At 46.3% G+C, this 23,688-nt stretch overlaps 1 protein-coding gene across 1 annotated transcript in view; it reads left to right on the top strand.

Annotated features, from left to right (window-relative positions):
• The window catches only part of CREG1 (cellular repressor of E1A stimulated genes 1), a 58,373-nt gene that overhangs the window by 14,977 nt on the left and 19,708 nt on the right, over positions 1–23,688 (top strand). The window contains exons 2-3 of the mRNA XM_069202762.1: positions 3,201–3,320; positions 21,799–22,002. Coding sequence (XP_069058863.1) covers positions 3,201–3,320; positions 21,799–21,984 — 306 coding nt within the window. The 3' untranslated portion in view covers positions 21,985–22,002. The remainder of the gene's footprint in view (positions 1–3,200; positions 3,321–21,798; positions 22,003–23,688) is intronic.

The following is a 23,688-nucleotide window of genomic DNA, read 5'->3' as shown; positions in this document are numbered from 1 at the left end:
AAAACAAATTTTTTATATTGAACTGTACAATCATTTATTAAAATATATAGTCAGTCTAACAGTAATGTACCATTGTCACCATAGATTATTTAATTAAAATCTTAAAAACATGTTCGTCATTTAGATGACCATCAGCCAAAAACTGACTATTTTAGATAACCAACAGCCAGTATGTGTTTTGTGGTGTTTACCACTTCGTCAGTGCTATAATCTGATTTCTCACCCAACTTTATTCAGGAAATCCTAAGTAAATGTTCTCAAAGCACCCATTTCTAAATTTCCTTCATAGACCTCAACATCTGTGAGGTGGCATCCTCTTGTTTAATGTACTTTTAATTTATAATTCAATATTGCAGACATCTGTTCGCCGCTTGTTTCATTGACCCACAAATACTGGCAAATCCATAAAGCAAACATGCACACCCCGATCTCAATATATTACTACAGATTCTTCTTCGCACTTGTCTACGTCTGATTGCCACCTATCATCCAATCCAGACAACCAAAACAAATCCAAAATTTGTGAACCGTGAATGCAGATAAACATGAGTACGCACCGTAGATGGCTAGCCGAGGCTTGGATTAATTTTTGTTTTGGTCATCTGGATCGGATGATTGCCTGTGGCACTGGTTTGACATACAGCACGTGGAGAGGTTAAGAGGTTCTGCAGTGTAGCCCTCTTTTAGGGCCAGTAAAGGCTGCACAAGGAGCTTTCTATAGACCACAAAGCACTGCCTGGAGGGTAGTAGCTTGTAGGAACAGGCGAGAGAAATGTCTATGGCCACTGGTGGAGCTTAGTCAACTGGTGCATCTCTTCAGATTATGGGACGTATCACAACGGTTGCCGGCTCCCGCATGTGGGGCAGCAGACATCACAAGGAGAGGAGGGAGCCAGAACTTTTTTCTGAATGTCACCAACACGGCAGCCATGACTGCACTCACACACAAAAAGGGGTGGAGCTTCCCATCATATGAGATGGTAGTTAAAAGACAGCTAAAAACAAAGACTCCAATCCCATAGCAACACCCTATGGGAGACCGTAGCCAGTCAGGTGATAAAAGGAGAAGGTACACTTGAGTCCACCCACCCAGGATCCGCTGTAGGAACTGGACCAAATCACCCTCCGGGAGTGAGGAACAGACATCAGAATGCAATTGTGGTGGTTGAGTTCTCTCTCTCGCTCTCTTCAAGAGGTAGATCAGCGTCAGGGCTCTAAGTAAACTCATTTTGTACTAGTTGGACGATTCCAGGGACAATTGTATAGCCTGCCTAAGGAAAGGACATTTTGATGTTCAGTGACATGGGGTTTGACATAATGCCCAAGGAGAAAAGACTGTCCTGAGAGAACCTGAATTCTTTGTACAGTAAAATCATGATTTCTGCACTCTAAACATTGGCGCATATATGTGAGGAGGACTGCCCTGGCCTTTGCTGGTCACTGTCTTTTCTCCTTCCCCAAAAGCGTAGCGCCAAGAGTCACAGCGGCTACTGCTGGTGCCAGAGCCTCAGTCAATATCTGAAAGAGGAATCCTAACATCAATCCAGTTTTTCATTATTTTCACATTATTGGAAATGTAAATGTATCTGCCTTTAGTTTTGAAAGGAAATTACATCAACATTAACAGCAAAAACACGGAAGCACTTCGTTAAGTGAGGTGCGCAGCAGAACCTTCCTGGTCTACAAGTTTTCTTTGTGAGATGAAAACAAACTGTCCATTGGAATTTGTAAGGGTCGGGGCGACGGGAGGGGATGGGGAGAGTTCAGGAGCTGGAGTGACAGTCTGCAGTTTAAAACTTACTCTGGGCGCCAAATCTAGAAGTTGTAATGTGACCAAAATGTGATCCATGGACATCTTTGGCGGGGGTCTTTGTGCTGAGATGCAAGAGAGAGAGAGCGATGGGTGTTGTAAGGGGACTTAGAAGGCACAGGGACTTGGGGAATGTTGGTGGCAGGCAAAATAAATGGAACATAAGGACGTGGGGCAAATAGATTGGTAGACAGTGTTAAAAAGACTGGAATAGAAAGTAGAAGCGGATAGAAACAAATGCAAAAGGCAGAAAAGAGTACAAAAGAGAGAGTGGGACACAGAGAGATTAAGACTTGATGAGATAAACTGTTCAGACACCCAGATGCTGGACAGACAATGGATTGTATGTGATCCTTTAGAGTGACTGACATAAAAATGGTTCATATTCTGGTTATTTTTTTTTATTAGTTTGGCAAAAGAGTGATCAGTTTCAGAAAGTCGACGTAAATCTTTAAATTTTCACTTTTTTTTTTTAACTCCTCCACTTTGTCTTGGACCTTGACCCTTCACTTACTCTTTACCTTCCTGTGGTATCCTCATCACAGTCCCGTTGTCATGAGGTGGTATCTTCTTATGTGTTCTTAGAAAGTTTAGATAAGTGAAGTGGAGATCTGCCTTGGATCAGCTGGCATCATTCCACCTTGTAGCTGGGTGGTGCTTCTTAATAAACAACTTTTGTCACTCCTGGGGTGTTAACTAGTGACTATCCACATGCAGTTACATTAATCACTGCCTGTGATGCAGCCCGAGATTTTTTTGTGCTGCAACTGATCCATCAATGCCCAAAAAATGATTTTTGTAGTATTCCACAAGATCTGTGTGCCATTAATATTAATGAGGAAAGTAACAGTTTACAAATCCCTCTGAATGCTAGCTAGCAGACCTCAATTCCTGCATTAAAAAAATGCCAGCGTTGCAGCCCCTAACGCTCACTCGGCCATGGGCATGCAATTGACAAGTAAAACAGTATGATGCAGTGGACGTCCGGTGGGGAGCATACACTTGTCTCTCCCTGCATGCCCACAACCTGCATTAACAAAGTGGAAGGTGTCCCTCATGGACACATCCTTCTCTGTGAATGGATATCCCCTCCTTTGAAGTCTTTGTAGGTGCTGGCTTGTGAGCACAGCAGAGGTGGGAGAAAAGCCTTGACATGTTCTTGTTATTACAAAGTGCGAAGAAGGGTGATCTGTCACGCTTGCGATTCGGAAAGGGTAAGAATGTGGAAATTCCAAGTTGCAAATCTCTTTGTGTCTCTAAATATATCACCTTGTTACATTGCGCGTTTGTTTTGCGCTCGTAAAGCAGGCTTTCTCGCCCTACAGGCTTTGCAAGTGCAAAACTACTTTGTTTAAATCGTATCCAATATCTTTGCTTTTACTTCTTTCAGGTGAACCCAGCTGCCTCCTTGACTATGTCCTTGGCACAAACCCATTTCTGCAGGAAAGAGAAGTACGATCCCCAGAGTCCTCTGTGCGCGCACATAATCCTCTCTGGAATCATTCAAACGGTATGCAAAGTGCTTCATTTGTTTTTAAAAAAAATAGTGCAGGGGCCCAAGCTGTTCTTTAGTAGGCTGTCTCCCATTCCCATCACTGGAATGGCCATGTGTCCAGCACTGGCTGCTCCCATGGCCTGCATGGACACCACCCATAGCTGGGCGTAATACCTGAGCTGAAATGCAGCGAGCGAAGCAAGTCAGCCCGGCCTCCTCGGAGAATGTTAAGAGTTCTTTCAACGCAAAAAGTTCGACATAAATTGGTGAAATTATATATTTTACAGCACAAACCTTGTAGGCCAGTCTCTACAGCAGCAGTAGTCCAGTAAAGCGTTGCTTCATTCAAGTTGTGGTGTACGAGTCAAATGCTGACAACAAACAGGGAAAGCCAAACTTGTAAGTCACTTTTTCTGTGAAATATTGGGAATCAAGTACCTGGTCTTGCAAAGCAAGCTAATAGAATGTGTGCTAAATAAACGACCAACACAATAAAATAGAACTAGCTGATGATAAGGATTTTTTTATCTCATTTAGATGTTTTCACAATATCATCCCCATGCCACCTTGACAGACCTAAATCTCCATCATGTAAAGGAAGAGTAAAGACTGGTAGTGAGATTCAGGCAATATCCTTTAAACTGGTGTAAATAAACTGCCACAACTCTAGATCATCACAATATCCCTGTTTTCTGTCACATAAAAACTCATTATCTTTTTTGGTGGGCTTCTATACATACATACGTATTGCTGTACAGAAATGTGTCAGTGGAGAGACCGATTCAGTGGGGTATCTTTCTCTTTTGAGGTGACCAGGGGGGACCTTCCTACGGTTCCGATTTTTGAGATAGACCATTGATTTGGGGTCGGATCTGGCAGTTTGGTCAGAGGTTTGGTCCCATGGCTTTTACAAGAATTAGTAACCACTTTCACACACAGAACTCTTTCGTGCTTTCTGCATCCATCTCTCTGTAACATCCTATCTAACCTCCCTCCCACCCCCCGCCGAGACAGTCATTCTCTCTCTCTCTCGCCATCTCTCCCTCTCTCCATAATCAAAAGTGCCCTGGTCCAATCCAAAAAGTGCCTTTGGAGCCTACGAGCACAAAATAACTAATATATACACAGCTGCATTTTTGTAACAGCTCTTTGCGAAGCACCAGATTGTAGCCAAGGCCTCCCTTTCTGCAGCTTCACAAAATTATACAGGACTATGATGTGCTGCATTTCGCACTGCATCTATCACTCACACAGTTTGCCTCCTTTAATATTATCAAATGGTTTGTCAATAAAAGTAAATTAATGACAAACAGAAGGTTCTTTTTCAATTGAAGACTTTCCCGAGAATTCAGATTTTTATGAAACGTTTAACTGAACAAGACGGATCAATCAAAGGAACCCCAATATAGCCATTCTATTTTAGGCTTAAATTCTTCAGTCATTGTTTTGCTGCTTTTGATGGGTTGTAAGGTGAACATGTAGCATATGAGTTTGAACCTGTCAGTATGCCTCTCTTTCTTTCATAGTGCACTCAACTTCTTCCAGATTGGTAATCCACGCATGGGCAGTGTCCAACGAGCAATGACAATTATCCTCCTTCACAGCTTTCATGGAGGAGGCTTTTACTCTTCTACTCTCGGTGTACTTGCCTTCGAGTCCTTTCATTCCCAACTGTTGAAAAGTCACCCTATTCAAGGGGCTAGCTTTCACCTTAAGCCTTGAAAGAGTTGCAAAAGCCAACACACATACCTCCTTATTGCAACAAATCCACTGCAATCTTTCCTACACTTTTGATTTCAAGGTGAACGCTTGACCTTGATCCCTGGAGTCAAGCTTATCCTAATTGCTGGTCATGTTACATGGCACCCTTTCTCCTCTGTAATACATTTAAGAGGTATTGATGTTTTAAAGTCTGAACCCAAACTAAGTCATTGAACCCTTTCCTGAGTCTGAAAATGTAGCAATTGGGTGTCCTACCTTTCAGAGTTTCCCTGTCAAATGTAATGTCACTCTTAATGTTCAGTGCAAATGTTTATAAAGACATGTTTTGCAGTTCGTGCCATCGAGGCAGGATGTCACAATAGTTTTTTTTTCTTACCACCTCCTCTCAGTCTTGTCTTCAGAGGCTAAAGAAAAAACACAAAGAGACTTGACTTTGGATCGTACTTCAAACACTAAGCACCTTTTCCAGATCAATTGCTTGTGTGGACCCAGCTAATGCTGTCTCTCTTATCTTTGGGCCTGTAGATAGATAAGTTGGATAAGTTGTGCAGTCAGCATGAATTCTTCCTAGCTAACAAGGTACTCCAACTGTTTTTGTGAATTAGCTAGTAATTGATCATCAAACTTACAAGATCAGTCCTATTTTGTTAACACATTTTATATTGGGAGAACGTCACGGATATATTTGCTTTCTTGAGCAAGGATACCTATATCTAACTACTGTATGTTCTGAAAGGTCCTCCTTTCTGTGAACTAGGCACCCATTGGAGCTTAGTAGCTCTCTGATCTTGATGTGCATGAGATACTGTAGCATAGTAAACGTTGGCTCACCAAAATTGGTAAGTTCCTAGCCAGGTGGCCACTAAAAGGATAAGAGTACAGACATTTTCCTTAAAAACGCTTGATTCTCTTCCTGGTGGAGTTCTGGATTACATTCAAAATGTACCATAGATGGTGGTCATCTGAATCCAAGTGTCAGGATACCAACTGAAATCTGTGACTCCGTATTAACCAGACAGTAAGCAATCTTCAACACCACTTTGTTTAGATTTGGCAAAGAAAACGGTTTACAGGCAAGTAACACTTTTCACTTTGTTAAAGTGATCAGCCTTTCAGGTAGAATTTTTTTTTTTACCAACAGGACAGTTCAGGTAATTTTTGAGCGCAAAACTACAATTCTGAACACAAGTGGCAGTGTTGTGAATGCGACCATGCATTTTGCATAATTACGTCTAATTTTGCAGTAATTTTCCATAAGTACACTACAGTAAATGATGAGTTTCACACAACCCTTATTAACTAGCTGTTTTAGTTGTGTGCATAAAAAATATCCTTAATTGGATATCAAGCATACATGTCAGGTGTTGTATAAAACAAATTAATGTTTCAGTGGCAATATTGAGGTATTGCATGCCATTTTTACCTTTTCTGCCTTTGCAAGTTTTAGTCATAAGCAGAAGAATCTGTCTTTCTGTAAGGTGCAGAAGAGGCTCAAAATCTAGAATTTTTCCTTTGCAGTGGTTAGCATGCAAAGCTTTGACAATCAATCAATCATTCGCATTTATAAAGCGCGCTACTCACCCATAAAGGGTCTCAAGGCGCTGGGGGGGGGGGGGGGGGGGGGGTCAGTGCTTGAAGAGCCAGGTCTTGAGCTGCCTTCTGAAGGAGAGGTGTTCAGGTATGGCGCGAAGGTGGCTGGGCAGAGAGTTCCAGGTCTTCGCTGCCAGGAAAGAGAAGGATCTTCCTCCGGCGGTGGCTTTGCGAATGCGGGGTACGGCTGCCAGGGCCTGTCCGGCGGATCGTAGAGTGCGCAGAGGAGTGTAGAAGGAGACGCGGTTGTTGATGAGTTTGGGTCCGAGGTTGTGAAGGGCTTTGTGTGCGTGGGTGAGGAGTCGGAAGGTGATCCTCTTGTTGACGGGGAGCCAATGGAGTTTTTTCAAGTGTCCTGAGATGTGGTGGTGGCGAGGGATGTCCAGGATGAGTCTTGCGGCAGCGTTCTGGATCCGTTGGAGTTTCCTCAGCAGCTTGGTGGTGATGCCCGCGTACAGGGTGTTCCCGTAGTCCAAGCGACTGGTGACGAGGGCGTGGGTGACAGTCTTCCTGGTGTTGGTGGGGATCCAGCGGAAGATCTTGCGGAGCATGCGTAGGGTGTTGAAGCATGCTGAGGTCACCGAGTTCACCTGTCTGGTCATGGTGAGGGATGAGTCCAGGATGAAGCCGAGGTTGCGTGCGTGGTCGGTGGGTTGGGGAGTGCTGCCTAGGGCGGGGGGCCACCAGGAGTCGTCCCATGCGGTGGGGGTGGGGCCGAGGATGAGGACCTCCGTCTTGTCGGCGTTCAGTTTCAGGCGGCTGTCTGTCATCCAGTTCGCCACTTCCTTCATTCCTTCATGAAATCTGGTCCTAGCTGAGGTGGGGTTGTTTGTGAGGGATAAGATGAGCTGGGTGTCGTCGGCGTATGATATTAGGTTGAGTCCGTGTTTGCGTGCGATGTTCGCCAGGGGGGTCATGTAGATGTTGAAGAGAGTGGGGCTGAGGGAGGATCCTTGAGGTACGCCGTAGATGATCTCCGTGGCTGTGGATCTGAAGGGGGGCAGGCGGACTCTATGAGTCCTTCCGGAGAGGAAGGAGATGATCCATTCGAGGGCCTTGCCTCTGATGCCGGCGTTGCTGAGGCGTCGTATCAGGGTGCGGTGGCAGACCGTGTCGAAGGCTGCGGAGAGGTCCAGGAGTACGAGGGCCACGGTCTCACCCTTGTCGGTCAGGGCTCTGATGTTGTCCGTGGCTGCGATGAGGGCGGTTTCGGTGCTGTGGTTGGTCCTGAAACCGAACTGTGTGGGGTCGAGGGAGTCGTTGGTTTCCAGGGCGTTGGTGAGTTGAGTGTTGACAATTTTCTCAATCACTTTGGCGGGGAACGGCAGGAGAGAGATGGGCCGGAAGTTTTTGAGTTCGGTGGGGTCTGCTGTGGGTTTCTTTAAGAGGGCGTTGAGCTCTGCGTGTTTCCAGTTCTCCGGGAAGGTGGCGGTGGTGAGGGAGGCGTTGATGACATCTCGGAGGTGCGGTGCGATGATGTCGTCGGCTTTGTTGTAGATGTGGTGCGGGCAGGGGTCCGATGGGGATCCGGAGTGGATCGAGTTCATGACGCGGGTGGTCTCCTCGGTGGTGGTTGGGCTCCAGGTGAGGATGGTGGCGATGTCGGACGCGGGTTCCGGGGGGGGGGGGATTTGCGTCGGTGGTCGGGAATCTGTTGTATATGTCGGTGATCTTGTGGTGGAAGAAGGTCGAGAGGGAGTCGCAGAGGTCCTGTGATGGAGGGATGGAGTTGTTTCACATAGCTTGTTGTGACATAGCATTTCACTCTACTCAAGGCTGATCTGACAAACGTTTCTCCATTTAGATTGCACAGAGAGGAAATACCCTGTGGTCATGTTCTGTCTTCTTCCCAGAGGTTGGAAAAGTGCAGAAATGGAACAGGCATTAGCAAAGCAAATAGGTCTTGTCTATGTATGAGCTATTGACTTTGTCAATGTGTTTTTTAACCATGTTGTACAGCTGGGTTGCTGCTGCGCAGTATGGCTAAAATTAAAATAAAATATATTATGATGCTGTCAACGCTGGCCACTTTATAGCACTTATTTGTTTACTTTCAACCAGGCTGCACAGTAACGCAGTTGTACAACATGGTTGAAAACATTGACCAGCTCAATAGGTCTTGCATAAGTAAGATTTATTGGCTTTGCCAGTGCTTGTTTGCTAACCTGACGCAAGCAGTCCTAAGAAGCATAATGGAGAAGGAGTGGATGTAGAGGGTTTGAAGGATGTGGCACTATGGGAAGAGCTGCTGACTTTGGCACTGTGGAGCCAGGTTTGAGTCTTGGAATCTACTCAGCATCCTGTGATTCTGGGCAAACTTAACTCCCCTGCCTAAAAAAAAAAGAAACAAATGTCAACTTGTTTAATGTAATTGGTGTTCATGTAAAGCTCTCCAGCATCTTTTGGTCGGGTTGAGTATGCACTATAAAAAAATGTCGGTTGGAAAGTGCCCCTTTTGGCATGGTTTCCCCTCACTTTTTGCCTGATACTGATGCTGACTTGACTGAGCGTGTGCTGGGATCCTGCTAACCAGGCCCCAGCACCAGTGTTCTTTCACAAAACTGTACCATTGTTTCCACAATTGGCACACCCCTGGTGCACAGCTAAGTCCCTTGTAAAAGGTACCAATGGTACCAAGGGCTCTGTGACCAGGGAGTGTCCCTAAGGGCTGCAGCATGTATTGTGCCACCGTAAGGGACCCCTCACCAACCAAATGCACACTGCCATTGCAGCTTGTGTGTGTTGGTGGGAAGAAAATGGGGAAAGTCAACATGGCATCCCTCTCAGGGTACCATGCCCACAAACTACTGTCTGTGGCATAGGTAAGTCACCCCTCTAGCAGGCCTTACAGCACTAAGGCAGGGTGCACAATACCACAGGTGTGGGCATAGCTGCATGAGCAATATGCCCCTACAGTGTCTAAGCCCATTCTTAGACATTGTAAGTGCAGTGTGGCCATATTGAGTACATGGGCTGGGAGTTTGTCATTACGAACTCCACAGCTCCATGATGGCTTCACTGAAGTCTGGGAAGTTTGGTGTCAAACGTCTCAGCACAATAAACCCACACTGATGCCAGTTTTGGATTTATTGTAAAATGTACACACAGGGGATCTTAGAGATGTCCCTTGTATTTAAACCAACCCTTTAGTGCAGGACTGACCAGTCTGTGCCAGGCTGCCACTTCCAGACAGGTGACTGTCCTCATGGAGTGAGAGCCTTTGTGCGTTCTGAGGTCAAAAACAAAACCTGCTCAGGGTGGAGGTGCTTCACATCTCCCCCTACAGGAACTGCAGCACTTGGCGGTGAGCCTCAAAGGCCCAGGCCTCCTGTTACAGTGTACCAGGGCATTCCAGCTAGTGGAGATGCCCGCCCCCGGACAAAGCCCCACCTTTGGTAGCAAGTCTGGTGGGAAAATTATGGAAAACGGGGGGAGTGACCACTCCAGCTAGGACCACCCCTAAGGTGTCAAAGGTGAAGTGACACCCCTCCCTGCAGGATCCTCCATCTTAGTTTGGAGGACAGGGACCAATAGGGTTAGGACTGTGTTCCCCCTCCCAAAAGGGAGTGGACACCAGAAGGGTGTAGTCACCCTCAGGGACAGTAGTCATTGCATACTTCTATCTGACCCCTGTAATGCCCCTAAATCTAGGATTTAGGGGCTCCCCTGAGCCTAGCTCGTCAGATTCCTGGCGATCTCAAGAACGAAGAAAGGGCTCCCCTGAACCTAGCTTGTCAGTTTCCTGGTGACCTCATGAAAAGAGAAAGGAGAAGGATTGCTAAGCTGACCCCCCCAGCAGAGAAGACTCCAAACACCAACCGACTTGGCCCAACCCTACCGGCCTGTCTGCAGCTTCAGAAGCCCTGCTACAAAAAGGCAACAGATCTTGTAGGACCAGCAACCTCCTCAAACCCCCAGAGGACTGCCTGCCCACCAGAATACCAAGAACTATTGAGGACAGCTGCCCTGTCCACAGGAAACTCCAATAAGGACTCCAGAACTGCTCCGGATATGTGAGTGCTGCCTACTCTGCACCTGACGCCCACAGCCAGAGTTCAGGTGGCCCACCGGACCATAGCCTGTCCCCAGGCGATTCCGATCTTGTGTCCGCCCTGGGTTGACCCCTCCTGGCCAACAAAACAAAACCTGCAGCCTAAATTTGGAGCCCCTCCCCCTCCCGACCGCAAGAGAACTGGATGAAGATTTCCAAAGCCTAAAGATACCCCTGCACCTGCAGCCCCCTGGCCTTGCAGAATCTGACCCACCAGTCCAGCAACGTTCAGCAGGCAGCCCTCCTCTTTGTCCAGCCTGTGATTTCCCGGAATAGACCCCCTGAACCCAGCCTGCAGCATCTTTGTGACCCCCCCAGGGTCCTCCTATTGAAAACTGTTGGGGGCCCGACACTGTGTTTGCACCCTGCACCCGGCCGAATCTGTGCCACTGTGGGTGGGTGTTTGATGCTGACCTGTGCCCCTGTGCTCACCTAAATCCCCCAGGTCTTCCCTCCACAGTCGCACATATTTACCTGCTCGCAGAAACATTTCAGAATGCCCCCAGTCTCCGTAGGATCCCTGTAGGAAGTTGGCTCTGTATGCACTATTTCAAAGTAAGGAATAGTATGCACAGAGTCCAAGGGTTCTCCTTAGAGGTAAGATAGTGGCAAAAAAAGATAATTCTAATGCTCTATTTTGTGGTAGTGTGGTCGAGCAGCAGGCTTATCAAAGGAGTAGTGTTAAGCATTTGTTGTACACACACAGGCAATAAATGAGGAACACACACTCAGAGACAATTCCAGGCCAATAGGTTTTTGTATAGAAACATATCTTTTCTTAGTTTATTTTAAGAACCACAGGTTCAAGATTTACAAGTAATACTTCAAATGAAAGGTATTTCACTTAGGAACTTTAGGAACTTTGAATTAGCAAAATAGCATATACAGTTTTCACACAAATGACATATAGCTATTTTAAAACTAGACAGTGCAATTTTCAACAGTTCCTGGGGGAGGTAAGTGTTTGTTAGTTTTTGCAGGTAAGTAAAACACCTACGGGGTTCAAGTTTGGGTCCAAGGTAGCCCACCGTTGGGGGTTCAGAGCAACCCCAAAGTTACCACACCAGCAGCTCAGGGCCAGTCAGGTGCAGAGGTCAAAGTGGTGCCCAAAACGCATAGGCTTCAGTGGAAAAGGGGGTGCCCCGGTTCCAGTCTGCCAGCAGGTAAGTACCCGCGTCTTCGGAGGGCAGACCAGGGGAGGTTTGTAGGGCACCGGGGGGGGACACAAGTCAACACAAAAAGTACACCCTCAGCAGCACGGGGGCGGACGGGTGCAGTGTGCAAACAGGTGTCGGGTTCGCAATAGGATTCAATGGGAGACCAAGGGGTCTCTTCAGCGATGCAGGCATGGGGGGGGGCTCCTCGGGGTAGACACCACCTGGGCAAGTGAGAGGGCCACCTGGGGGTCGCTCCTGCACTGGAGGTCGGATCCTTCAGGCCCTGGGGGCTGCGGGTGCAGTGTCTTTACCAGGCGTCGGGTCTTTGAAGCAGGCAGTCGCGGTCAGGGGGAGCCTCGGGATTCCCTCTGCAGGCGTCGCTGTGGGGGGTCAGGGGGTTCAACTCTGGCTACTCACAGTCTCGTAGTCGCCGGGGAGTCCTCCCTGTGGTGTTTGTTCTCCACAAGTCGAGCCGGGGGCGTCGGGTGCAGAGTGCAAAGTCTCACGCTTCCGGCAGGAAACGTGTGTTGTTTCAAAGTTGCTTCTTTGTTGCAAAGTTGCAGTCTTTGGGGAACAGAGCCGCTGTCCTCGGAAGTTCTTGTTCCTTCTAGATGCAGGGTAGTCCTCTGAGGTTTCAGAGGTTGCTGGACCCTGGGAACGCGTCGCTGGAGCAGTGTCTTTAGAAGTGGGGAGACAGGCCGGTAGAGCTGGGGCCAAAGCAGTTGGTGTCTCCGTCTTCTCTGCAGGTTTTCAGTTCAGCAGTCCTCTTCTTCTTAGGTTGCAGGAATCTAGTTTCCTAGGTTCTGGGGTGCCCCTAAATACAGAATTTAGGGGTGTGTTTAGGTCTGGGAGGGCAGTAGCCAATGGCTACTGTCCTTGAGGGTGGCTACATCCTCTTTGTGCCTCCTCCCTGAGGGGAGGGGGGCACATCCCTAATCCTATTGGGGGAATCCTCCAAAATCAAGATGGAGGATTTCTAAAGGCAGGGGTCACCTCAGCTCAGGACACCTTAGGGGCTGTCCTGACTGGTGGGTGACTCCTCCTTGTTTTTCTCATTATCTCTCCTGGACTTGCCGCCAAAAGTGGGGGGCTGTGTCCAGGGGGCAGGCATCTCCACTAGCTGGAGTGCCCTGGGGCATTGTAACACGAAGCCTGAGCCTTTGAGGCTCACTGCTAGGTGTTACAGTTCCTGCAGGGGGAGGTGTGAAGCACCTCCACCCAGAGCAGGCTTTTGTTTCTGTCCTCAGAGAGCACAAATGCCCTCACCACATGGGGTCAGAAACTCGTCTCTCAGCAGCAGGCTGGCACAGACCAGTCAGTCCTGCACTGAACAATTGGGTAAAATACAGGGGGCATCTCTAAGATGCCCTCTGTGTGCATTTTTTAATAAATCAAACACTGGCATCAGTGTGGGTTTATTATTCTGAGAAGTTTGATACCAAACTTCCCAGTATTCAGTGCAGTCATTATGGAGCTGTGGAGTTTGTTTTTGACAGACTCCCAGACCATATACTCTTATGGCTACCCTGCACTTACAATGTCTAAGGTTTTGCTTAGACACTGTAGGGGCATAGTGCTCATGCACCTATGCCCTCACCTGTGGTATAGTGCACCCTGCCTTAGGGCTCTAAGGCCTGTTAGAGGGGTGACTTACCTATGCCATAGGCAGTGTGAGGTTGGCATGGCACCCTGAGGGGAGTGCCATGTCGACTTAGTAAGTTTCTCCCCACCAGCACACACAAGCTGGCAAGCAGTGTCTGTGCTGAGTGAGGGGTCCCTAGGGTGGCATAAGACATACTGCAGCCCTTAGAGACCTTCCCTGGCATCAGGGCCCTTGGTACCAGGGGTACCAGTTACAAGGGACTTACCTGGGTGCCAAGGTTGTGCCAATTGTGGAGACAATGGTACATTTTAGGTGAAAGAACACTGGTGCTGGGGCCTGGTTAGCAGGGTCCCAGCACACTTCTCATTCAAGTCAGCATCAGTATCAGGCAAAAAGTGGGGGGGGGGGTAATTGCAACAGGGAGCCATTTCCTTACAATCCCATTTTAAATTCGACACCAACTTTGACCTCTGCACCTGGCCGCCCCATGTTGCTGGGGTCAACTTGAACCCCAACCAGTGGACATTTTAACCCTCGTAGACTGGAACTGTAAGTCGAGTACTTACCGCAAAACTGCTGAGTTATTTACTCATGCATGACCAGGGTAAACACAAGAAAGATACAAATAAAGATTTTCAAACATTTATTGAAAATAATCGTATTCTTGAATTGAGAGAATGAGCTGTGATAATTAGACAGATGAAACAAAGCATTATACCTAGCATTACTAACATAGTGAAAAGAATGAACAATCCAACCATGGTAATCTTAGATCTGTATCTTCCTCCCTGGCACTGTCTACAATCTGAGAGCATAGTGGGTATACCCTCTGCCTGTGCCCGACCTAATGGAATAGACTGAGACCCCCATACATGGGGAGCTGAGCTAGGGTTCTAGTCTAGAGAGAAGTTGGCAATCCTTCTCTGAGAAGTGAGGGATCAGTGTAAGCAAAGCTGCGTATCGAACACAGCATTCATTCCAGGCCAGTAGTGGCCAGAATGCTCCACTGACACTTCTGGAGTAGTGCGCAGTTTATATAATCAAAACCACCCTGTGTTAGAGGCACAGCTCTAATGCAGTGATATGTCTAGATGTTAGAAGCTGTGTCTGAACGGGCAAAGCAAGAATTAGGATAGCTTCTACTGTGTTCCTAGCCTTGAACAGAGTGTACAGATTACACATCGAGAAACAAGCAGCGTATACAATGTGTTCTTGGAATTGTATTGTGCAAACATAAAGCGGGTAAAATGTCATCACTAAAATGTGATGACTGCTAAAACGTGTAAAATATAAAACTAAGCTAAAATGGAGTACCAATGAGGGCCCAAGAAGGCCTCACTACATGGATATTGATAATGGCATTGCCAGATACTTCTTTCCAGGGCCCTCACTACCAGTTTATGATTAGGAGAATCTCTGGACTCATAATGAAACTGCAAAGTGCCTTTCAAACCGTGCTTTAAATGGGCAAGTGCTTTCAGCTATCTGTACCTGAAGTTAAAAGGAGAGGCCCAGTACTTCTCATACAGACATGAAATACTTTTAATTGGAACGTACCCACTCTTCTCAGTAATAAGCAGGTACTCTGAGATGATGAGGACCTGCACTTCTATAATGCCAATACAGCACTGCTCTCAAAAGGAATGCAACCACTCAGAAAATTTTAGGACCTGTGATAACAACAACCTTTTTAGTCTGAATATGTTTTAGAAATTACAGTATTGGGGTGCTTCTGCCTCGGGCACTTATTAAATACGATGAGAGTAAAAGAAGGAAGATCAAGATACTAATGTCAGATCCCTCCCAACGGTTCAAGGGCTGTAGTCCTTCTCCCTCTTCGTAAATGTTGAGCTGATCTGCGGACTAGTTTATTGGAATCTGAGACTTAGACTTGTTTTTGACAGTCCTGAAAACATCCAGTCTTAAATAACCTATGGTGCTTCTAGTTCACTTAAAAGTGCAACTCCAAGAGTGGAGATTAATGCTGTTAAATTAAAATAGGTGAACAATTTTTGAACTGGAGCCTGCTGTTAAACCTTTCTTGTCCTTCAGGGAAATGCTGAATACATAGAGGTTAGAAAGGAAAACAAGAAATGGGTCTCTATTTCGTTACTAATCAGATATTTCACATTACAGAATAACTCTTATTTCAACATGTTTTTAACTAATACCGGCCATTATTTTTAAAAGTCAGACACATGTTAGTTTAATTGCAGATTCCTCACTGATATCTTCAGGTACCAGACTGGTTCCAGAGAATTTTCATCAGCAATTCCATTGCGCGTGAGTAGGTGGTTTCGTGCAGCTCTGCATGTGATTTGTCCTGCCCAGTTTGTGGCGTCCGGGCCTCTACATAGTCACCACATCAGCGCAGTGACGTGTGTTCCCTTTCTTGCTGCGTATTCTGGCGCTGACTCAGATCCCCATCTTGCTCCCTAGAATTCTATCAGGCCTTGTTTCTCAAAAATGTTTCTATTATGGAATGGGCATGTCCCCTCCTCAAACAACTGGGTTTAAACCTTGTAAGAGAACTGCCATAAGCAGATATCAGTGACGGACCCTCTGTTTCTAGTGTCGGGCGCCTCACATGATTCTACTGGTGCAACAAGTGCACGGAGTTGAATTCAAAGGCCACCCGGGATCGCAAAACCAAGTCATACGTCACAGAACATTTAAAATCACTTAGGAAGGCCTGATCCCACTCAAAGTCGAGGACACAGACTTTTTCTCATTCCCAAGGCAGATTTCCTGACCGATTCTCTTGGAGATCCAAGTCATTAGTTAAGTCGAGAAGAAGCACTAGAATTCCAAACATGGCTCCCTTTCTCCTGCTGCTCCCACAAAACAGAGTCATATGATGTGTGAGTAACTCCAAACTGTGAACCCGGCCTCCTTCTTTGGGAATTGGCTGTGGCCCTTGTTCCAATGCAATCCGGATTCTCAGGTCCATCTGTAACGCTGCAACATGTCAAGGAATTCAGGGGTTACATAATGCAGCTATTCTGTATTCTGCCAGATCCCTCTGGAGTTCTTAAAGATGCGAAGGGTGCATACAGTCGGGTTACTGCTGGTAGATCTGAGCCCCTCGACCCCACTTTGGGGTCATATCCGACTCTAGGACTGACCTCACCAGAAGTACCTTACATGATCAAGACCCATGCAGGAACTCTATGCATCAGCGCCACTGATGCTTGAAGGGGAGCCAGTTGTCCTTTCGGGAGCAAATCTGTCACAACCTCCAATGAAGTTTCAAACCTCACACCTTCCTCCCCACTCCTCTGAATATAATGCCTACTAGCGTGCCCTGATTCTAAGACTCTTCCACTCCATCATAACTTGCCTGACCCCGATGGTAACAGCCATCATGCTTATGACAATTGTAGGAGCTGGCCTGGTGTGTGGTGGGTACCTAAGGTACTTACACCTTATACAAGGTCCAGGTAGCCCCTTTTAGTAAAGTGTAGGCAGTGCTTAGAAGCCAGGCTCTTCAGGGGTAGCTGTGCATGAGCAGCCATGGCTTATCTAGGAGACATACAAAGCTCATGCAGTACCACTGTAGTCACACAGCACTTACACACATAAAAGAAAACACTCAGTTGTACAAAAATAAAGGTACTTTATTTTTGGAACAAATTACCACAAAATACTAGAAGGGCAATCCTCCAATAGGAGGTAAGTAATGCACTAAATATATACACTAGTAATCAGAAATAGGCATAGAAAATGTTAGAAAACAGTGCAAATAGCAATAACCAATAGTGACCCTAGGGGTAACACAAACCATATACTAAAAAATATGAAATGCGAACACAGGAGCCCAACCTAGGTAAGTAGAATGTGTAGAGGAGAGCTGGGAGTACTAGAAAACCACAGAGGTAAGTAACCCAGTACCCACCCAGCGACCAGTACCCCACAGGGACCAGGAAAGCAGGGATAAATCACTGGATTTTTCCCAGACCACCCCAAAGGAGGAAAAGAAGAAAAAAGAAGACACCCAGACAAGACTGCAAGAGAACCAGCGGTGGATTCCTGAAGAAAGAAGGCCTGTGGAGCTAGGGGACAAGTCCAGGAGTCAGAGGAGTCCAGGAGGATCAGGAGCTACTACCCCCCAGCTGTACTTGCAGGAGTTGGTCGACGGTGATGAAGAACAGGTCAGAACTGTAACCCTGGAGCCGGAGAAGAGTTCCTGACGGATGCAGATGATGTCCCACGCTGGAGTGAAGATTGCAGACGGGTGTCGGTGCAGGAATTCCACCAACAACCTTGAGCCAACGAGCTGACAAGCTCTGTTTGATCGCCTGTGTGCCAGTGAGTGGTACACAAAGTTGAGGACTTTTTGCAGCATTTCCACAACCCCACAGACAAAGCTGCTCTCTGCTGATGATGGGCTGAACCCAGAAACACGTGTCCGGAGATTTACAGCACTTGCTGCACTTACTAAGGTGAAAAACTACAGTTTACTTTATGGATATAAAACAAACTTTGACTGCATCTACCATGATGCATTGGGGTTGACTGCTTGCTGGAGTGTGAGAAAGGGTGCTCCCTTTCTGGTTTCCATACTAGGGACTTACATGGGGGAGCAGTATGCCAATTGTGGGAAGAAAAAGGTACAATTTACAGGAGAGAGCAAAACTACTGGGGTCCTGGTTAGCAGGATCCCCGTAGACACAGTCAAACACACTGACAACAGCCAGAAAATGGGGGTAGCCATGCCAAGAAAGAGGGTACTTTGGTACAACAATGAAAACCTTTTCCTGGGCCTACAAGATGCTAGTGGGCTCACTGCCTCACCTGACACTGACCTACACTCCCCTGTTACAGCTCCAGCCACTGAAGAGGCTGCCTCCTTTGAAGCAGCTATTAGGAGGGCAGCAGTGGTCCTTGACTTACAGCTTCCACTACTAAGGTCAAAACCAACATTCTTATACAGGTCCTATATCCAAGACAGACAACACAGAATCATTTTCGCCCATTTAATGAGGCCTCGACTGGCACAATGCAGGCATCTGGGCAAAACCAGGATCTTGCCTGCCAACAAACCGCCAGAAAGCAAGGAGACACAGACCTGCTCCAGATAATCCTACCTTTCTCCTTCAACACCCAATGCCTGAAAGCCCAGGTGTCTACGAGCAGGCTGAACCCAAAAAATGTTCTGACTGCTCTACTGGATAGGGAGTCAAAATGCATGGAAACATTAGGAAAACACAAGTCATCCACATCTAGCCTTGCCATCTATTCAGTGAAGTCGAGTGGTCTCTTTGGTAGATACTGGCATGCATTGTAGGACATGTTGGAGGATATCTTGCCAGTATAGCCGCAAGACCTCAGAGCCAGCCTCCAGCATGTCATTCAGGATGGTCAGGACTCTGCACAGTATGTAATAAGCACAGCCCTGGATAGTAGCAACTGCTTGGGTAGGGAAGTCAGAACAAGTCTGGTGGTTCGCCGCCATGCTTGGATCTGTTCAACCAATTTTCTAGTGATGTCCAACAATATCTGATTGCCATTCCATTTGATTGCACCAATCTCTTCGGAGACACTAGCACCACTTCAAGGCAGTTTCCCCAACAGTCAAGCCCCTTTTAAGGCTTAAAAAGGGGATGTCCACGAAGGCCGCATTAGACTGTGCCTCAGCAGCAACAGGTCTTCCAAGCCTTCGAGGAAGAGGCTGGACATCAGGCCATTATTTTCTGGATCTTCAGGGACAACAAACTACCCAAACCGCAGCCCACTATTCTCAGCCACCACAAACACACCCATGGCAGCATGCAATCACCCGGTGGGAGGTCGGATCACCATTTACCTTTACAGTAGGTTCCACATTACATCAGATCATTTGGTGCTCCAAATCGTACAATATGGATACATCCTCCTCTTACTCTCCACTCCTTCGAATATACCTCATACCCCCCCAACACATCCTGAAGGACCGATTGTCCTTTCTGCGTGGGGAAGTTCAGGCTCTCTTAGCAAAGGTAACCATAGAGAGGGTTCTGGCATCAGAGGTCGGGACTGGTTGTTATTCCCATTACTTCCTAGTGCAAAATAAGGAGAGTGTCTTGGACGTTTTTCAGGCATCTATCAGTTCACACATTTATGAAGCTCTTCTACAGGAATAATCAGGTCCAGGAGGAAAGGGCATTTTGCCCATTCCATCCCTCAGGATTTCCTGGTCTGAGCCATCCCACAGATACACTACTTGGGGAGGTACTGCTTTGGTATCTGCTGACAAGGTGAGGACTCTGGGGTTAGAAATATCCATCAGTGGAACAAGATATTTACCTTTGGTAATGTGCTTTCTGCTGGATACTCGATCTAACTGCAGAATCGTCACTGACCTACCCATTTTGTGGCATGGACTCTTGAGGTCCATTATACTAAGGTTCCTATTTTGAGATCTGACTTTCTCCACTGTAAAAATCTTGGGCATTTGTCTGGATAGTTCCCTATCCATGGAAGCCCAAACAAAAAAACTGACAACCTTATGCTTTGCCATGATGGGAAACCCACGCAAAATAATAGACCTGCTACCCTCACAGTCCAGGAGAACAGTGGCCCAGACGCTTATTCTTTCCAATCTGGACTGTGGGAATTCCCTGTATAAGGGATCACTCAAATTTATTATCAAGAGACTCTGGGTGCCAAAACGTGGCAGCAGAACCGTCTTTAAGCTACCCAAATACACTGCAGCAAAAGTGCTGTGGCCACCCTGCACTGGCTTCCAGTGAAGGAAAGAATACAACTTAAGGCGCTCTGTCTGGCACAAAGGGGAATCAACCACAAAGGGACCCTCTTTGATTAGGGCCCATCTGTCACCCTGTGCCCCAGTAGGATTTTGAGATCCTCCAACACAACACTTCTGATGGTCCTGTGAATTCAAAGGACCAGACTAGGGAGGGAGATACTTCTCTCATCTAACCCCCAAACTATGGAACTCAGTGCTGACAAAGTGAAGAAATTAACCCTACGAGGCCAGATTCATAAAATTTCCTAAAACTTGGCCTGGCCATGTACCACCACAGATGATCACAAACGCATGCTATGAGTCATGCAGAACTGGGAAGCTTTTGGGTAGGCATGTGCTTTATAAATCTGCAATACAATACAATATATTACTGATACCATCTGATTACGAAGGTTTGGGGTTGATCTGATGCAGAGCTGCACAACACCTCCTTCTGACATGTAAGGAAAATGCTGAAAAAAATTCTCCAATAGCAGTCTGGATCCTGGAGTTACTTATAAGATGAAAAATCTGTGGTTAGGTAGATTATCCACCAGACAGAGCGTTGCTGAAGGTAAGTAACTTGTTCTTTACTACTGATCATGCTTCTTTTCTCTGCTTTGGAAATCTCCCAATTTTCATAATTTTCTTTTATGTTATGCAGTTAGGTTGACCCCTTGTCCATCATCTCCTTAAAGAGTCCGTTAGTTGAGACTGCATTTGGTATCCGTTCTTACTCCATTAATGGTCATAGTCCTTCTTTACAGCAAGCAGGGCCTGAACTTCGGTAACCATTCACCTAGGAGAAAACATAAAATAGTGGTTGGAAAGTGTGATTTGTTTGGATTGGTTAGAAACACTATTATTACTGTTGGATTAACCAGGGAAATTCTCGTTGTTCATTGGCAGCTGGACCTCAGACTTGAAGGGTAGCTTGAGGTTTACTGGGGGAAATGCTTGCCTGTGTTTCACAGGTTGGCTGGAGAATCCACTCGCTTGTGGCACAGAATGCGTGCTTCCACTGTCAGCAGTGATAGGCATCCTGCCCCTCTCAGAGACCTCACATAGCTGAAGATCCCGGCAATGACACAAGTAGCTGGGATTGATGCTGATAGGGACACGTGTCTTAAGCAGCCTTTATCTAACTTGACTCACTCGGCTCCAGCATCCAGCCATCGTTCAATCCATAGACTTGTGTTGACACACACACCACACACACACACACACACACATACCTAGACCTATGAAGAAGCATGTTCACCTATAAAAACAAAAAAGCCAGATATAATGGATGTTTAAATGTTTCCTCTTTTGTTGCTGGCCTCTTTTTGCATGTAAAGACCAGGCTAGCAATGTACCACATTTTACTTGCCTTTAGAGCGCTTGAAAACACATCGTGCTTTATAGATTTCTGTTGTGTGTGCCGAGCATGCTTCCATTGTCCAACTCTGGTTAGAGGTGCAAAGGTATGGAGATAAAGCCTAAAGAACCCACAGATGAAACCTGTTTGGCTAAGTCATGTAATGTTGCACAATCTGGAGGGTTGCAGGAAGTTCCCTAGCTGCACATCGAGTCAGATTAAGCAGGTCATCTGTTTGTTTTGGTTTCACTGACAAAAGTTCATGTGTGCTAATATTTGGTAGGTGAACGGCACAGAAATGGACTTTGCAAAGTCGGCATTGTTCAGTCGACACCCGGAGATGACCACCTGGCCCAAAGACCATGGCTGGTTCTTTGCCAAGCTGAACATCACCAATATCTGGGTCTTGGACTACTTTGGTGGCATTAAAACCGTGACGCCAGAAGAATACTACAGTGTGAAGCCTTAATGACCTTAAAGAATGCAGGTATTTTTTTTTTCTTTTTTTTTCTTCTTCATTTTGTGTCATCGGGACCAGCCTCGCTACAGTTATTGGATATAATTTGGATTCTTCCACTTTGATTTCTCATTTTGCCGTTTTGTGGCCTGGCATTTTGTATTTCTTGTAATTTTCACTTTCAGGTGCCTTCTGCAGGGGATGGAGGATGTAGCAGCCTTAGGTAGGATTTGAGGGGAGACGTTGTTGACTCCAGAGAAAATTGCCATCCATATGTAAAACCGAGCCATAATTCAAGCAATTCGACACCCACCTTGCCCACCAAACCTGAGTATTTCCACCTAAACTATCTAAAATGTAATGACAAAAGCAGACTCTGTTCTCTGCGACCCAGCTTTATGCGTTCGGATAATATGGTGAAAGAGTTGGTGACTATTTAATCCTGATAGGAAGTGCCCTGGAAATGGAGTCCATCATATAGCAAGAGCAGGGCCTGAGACGAGCCAATCAGAAGATCCCTTTTGTGCCTGCCTCATGCAGTTTAAGTTTTGGGGATTCAGGCACCTGCAGTGGTGAAAGGCCAGCAGCCATTAGGATGCTAGTTTAATCAAGCCAAACTAATTCTGAACACCACTTGCTAAAACTCCTGCCGTGGAGGGAGAGAAGCGTACCTGATCACATTTTCTAGGATACCGATGGATGCATAGTGTATGGGCACAATAGCTTGATCCTTTGGACAAAAGTACGATCATAGTGAGGTCTGTGGCACAAATGAGAGGACAGAGTGACAGCCAAAGGGGCTGACGTGAATGAGGAAACTCGTCAGTAGGCCCAGTCCCACATGGATTGATAACTTGGGAGGCCTACATGAAACCTCCTGTGGCAAATATCACCGACTGTTCCAAACAACGTCTTAGAGTCTTTGATCCCAACTATTAAAGGTTTTTAGGGCAAGGCTGATAGGACACACTAACACATGAAGCAAACACCATTCACAGTAGCAGTGAAAACTCATTATTCATCAGAGGTGGAGGAGTTGTCCGGCTTTAATCTCGGGCATAGTAGATTAAGTCTCAAGTGGATCACACACGCCACACAGTTAAACAGCAGTAAGTGAGCCAGACATGATACTTTTCCTTAAGGGTGTCACAAGCAGAGCATGAGTTGAGGTTGGGGAGGAGAATATCTCTTCTCGACCCGTCTTGTATATTGGAAAGGCTATGAAGGGTGGGGAATGAAGAGGGAAAGGAAAAAGTGTAATTTAAGGTTAAAATATGATAAGTACAAACGCACAATTGCAGCAGAGCACCAAAGAGGATCTTAAAACGAAAATAATGATGCACCATCAAATGTTCATTAAATTAGTTAATTAAGAATGTCCAATATTCCAATTCTTATTTTATTGGTTTGTAGTCTTCAAATGATAAACATTTATTTTCTTTTTCAATAACTTCAGCATAAAAGCACAGTCAGCCTACACGTTTCATTTACTTCCATAAACTTCTTCAGGGCTACAACATTAACAAAACAATACAACAAGATATGCCACATACATTTAAAGCGCAACAAAAAACCCAACTAATTTTTCACAAACAAACGTGACGTCCAAGCCACCCCCCAAAGAAAGGAGAGACTTACTTCATCTTATAACAACGATGCCTCCAATGTGTTGTAACAGTGCACCCTAATAGAACATGACAGTGAAAACTCACATCT

The sequence above is a fragment of the Pleurodeles waltl genome, chromosome 8, assembly GCF_031143425.1.
Source record: "Pleurodeles waltl isolate 20211129_DDA chromosome 8, aPleWal1.hap1.20221129, whole genome shotgun sequence".
Taxonomy (NCBI): Eukaryota; Metazoa; Chordata; class Amphibia; order Caudata; family Salamandridae; genus Pleurodeles; species Pleurodeles waltl.
Note: the sequence above shows the minus strand (reverse complement) of the source record. Positions and strands in the feature narration are given on the sequence as shown.